Genomic DNA, 2,103 nt, shown 5'->3' on the forward strand with positions numbered 1-2,103 from the left:
AGATAAAGTGCTTTCTTCATCGAAGGATCGTGTTTTATCGTTGAATCTACCATCAGACAATGTCATTCTGCTAGATTTTGCGGAGATACATTCCACTATATCTGCTTCCTCATGGTCCAGTGGACTGCTCAACACCTCAAGCTCTTTTGTCTTGTTATTCTTCGTATCACCCTCGTCAAATCAACTAACATGCTCCGGAGAAACATGCTCTTGTTCCTCGGACCATGTTTTTGCCCTTGAACTTGACCATGTTTCTGTTTGTGAGATAGTCTTCTCTTGATCATATCCATTGCAAACAGCTGCCTCACCCATCTCCCCACTTTTAGAATCCTCACTATCTTGAGAGATCCTAACCGAGTAGCTTGTTGGATCGACTCTCTTAGTGTCAAGTTTGGCTCGGAACGTGTTATAATTGTCAGATAAGTTTCTTGGATGAAGGTTATCACTTTCGTCAAAGTAAAGGACAATTCTCCTCTCTTTTAGCTTCAACTGTCTATCTCTGCTACCTCTCGGACTGATAGATTTTCCAGGTGATGGTTGTGTTTTCTCTTTCGTTCTGCTTGGGGAGTTCACATGTAAAAACGCAGATGAAGGGTTGTGACACAAGAGGTATGGTTGCAAATGTTGATGTCTCAACAGCTTGGCAGCCTATAAGTAGAGGTAAAAAAATTTATCAAGATGAATCTCAATTTAATACTCCCTCAGTTTCATTTTGTTTTTTTGGTTTTGATTTGGAATGAAATTTAAGAATGTAAAGAAGACCTGAATCTTGTGGTCTTAAAATAAAGGTATGCAGAATGTATCAAAAGGTAATTTAAGTTTTTGATCTTTAAACATGCCACGTAGAAAGTTAGAATTAAGGAGTTGTTGTAAAAGGAAAGAAACATTCGCTTTTAAACGGACTAAAAAGAAAAATAAGACTTCAAAGATTGAAACGGAAAGAATAACATTTGAACATATGTAGCTCGCACTCACTGTAGGTCGGTGTTCTGGAGTTTTCTTTAGCATGCTTTTTATTATCTGTTTCCTGCAAGAATTAAATCCGCTTTGTCAACTGACTGATTTGTTATACTTGTGGCGTGCTGAGAAGGAAGATACTTACAAGGTGGAGGAGTATACAATTGGAAGTGGTGAGAACAAACCCCGGTTTATTTTGTTGATAAGTCCAGTTTTGTCCTGTTGGATTTACATTGTCACTATATCATATAGAAGATATCAGGATAAAGAACTTCTCTTTTTTTTTTTTGTGTAACAAGTATGACTTTTAGAGATATTGTTTACGAAGTTCAGATAGCTGAAAAATCAACTCACAGAAGCTTTAAACGGGGGTCGATGTGCAGCAATGTCAAACATACAGTATCCTAAAATCACATTAAAGTGTTAGTATTAGGGACATGATGTAAAGAGCTGAAATACATTGCTTCATCAACATTCTTATTTCTTACCAAGCGACCATCTATCAGATTTATAGCCATAGGGTATGCCGGCAAGGAGCTCAGGGCACATGTCATTTGGTGTGCCAGACACCTATTACATAAAATTTGTTCCAAAATTAAGGATTAGCTGTACAACTCGACATCTTTTTCTCAAATGCATTAAGCTAGGTGCTATGGTGACAGGAGCTTTGTAATATGATGAATACCACAATATTTTTTTTGATAAAAAGGAAGATGACCACCACAACATTTTGGTACCTATGACCGAAAATAAAAGCAAATTTTAGGTTTTCTCGGTCTTGGAGGGAGAAGGGCTTTCTCTCTTGCTAAATAGATATGCTGAATCGATTGTTAGGTGACAATAGATTGTCGAAAATTGCATGTAAGTAAGAGGTTCATTTTGCCGCAATAGAAATTCATACCGAGGAAGCAAGGCCTTCTGCATCTAGCAATTTTCCTAATCCAAAATCACCTGCGACAATCAAGTGAATTTGAAGGATAGTAAAGAAGCAAAGAAGACCCAATGAAGCAATTGTTCGGGCATTCTTACCTAACCTAGTGTTGTTGTCCTTTGTGATGAATATGTTACATAACTAAATTCAAAATAGTTCACGTTAAAAACGTTTAATGCTAAGAAGGCTTTTCTATTTCCCCGATTACAGCAAGT

General features: G+C 37.2%; 1 protein-coding gene across 1 annotated transcript in view; it reads right to left on the reverse strand.

The window, feature by feature from the left end:
* Window positions 1-1,506, reverse strand: part of LOC124892296 (serine/threonine-protein kinase Nek6-like) — a 2,191-nt gene extending 685 nt beyond the window's left edge. The window contains exons 1-5 of the mRNA XM_047403624.1: window positions 1,446-1,506; window positions 1,312-1,361; window positions 1,103-1,176; window positions 976-1,027; window positions 190-648 (exon numbers count right to left, since the gene is read on the reverse strand). Coding sequence (XP_047259580.1) covers window positions 190-648; window positions 976-1,027; window positions 1,103-1,176; window positions 1,312-1,361; window positions 1,446-1,506 — 696 coding nt within the window. The remainder of the gene's footprint in view (window positions 1-189; window positions 649-975; window positions 1,028-1,102; window positions 1,177-1,311; window positions 1,362-1,445) is intronic.
* Window positions 1,507-2,103: the final 597 nt, after the last annotated feature.

This window comes from Capsicum annuum, unplaced genomic scaffold (genome assembly GCF_002878395.1).
Source record: "Capsicum annuum cultivar UCD-10X-F1 unplaced genomic scaffold, UCD10Xv1.1 ctg45557, whole genome shotgun sequence".
Taxonomy (NCBI): Eukaryota; Viridiplantae; Streptophyta; class Magnoliopsida; order Solanales; family Solanaceae; genus Capsicum; species Capsicum annuum.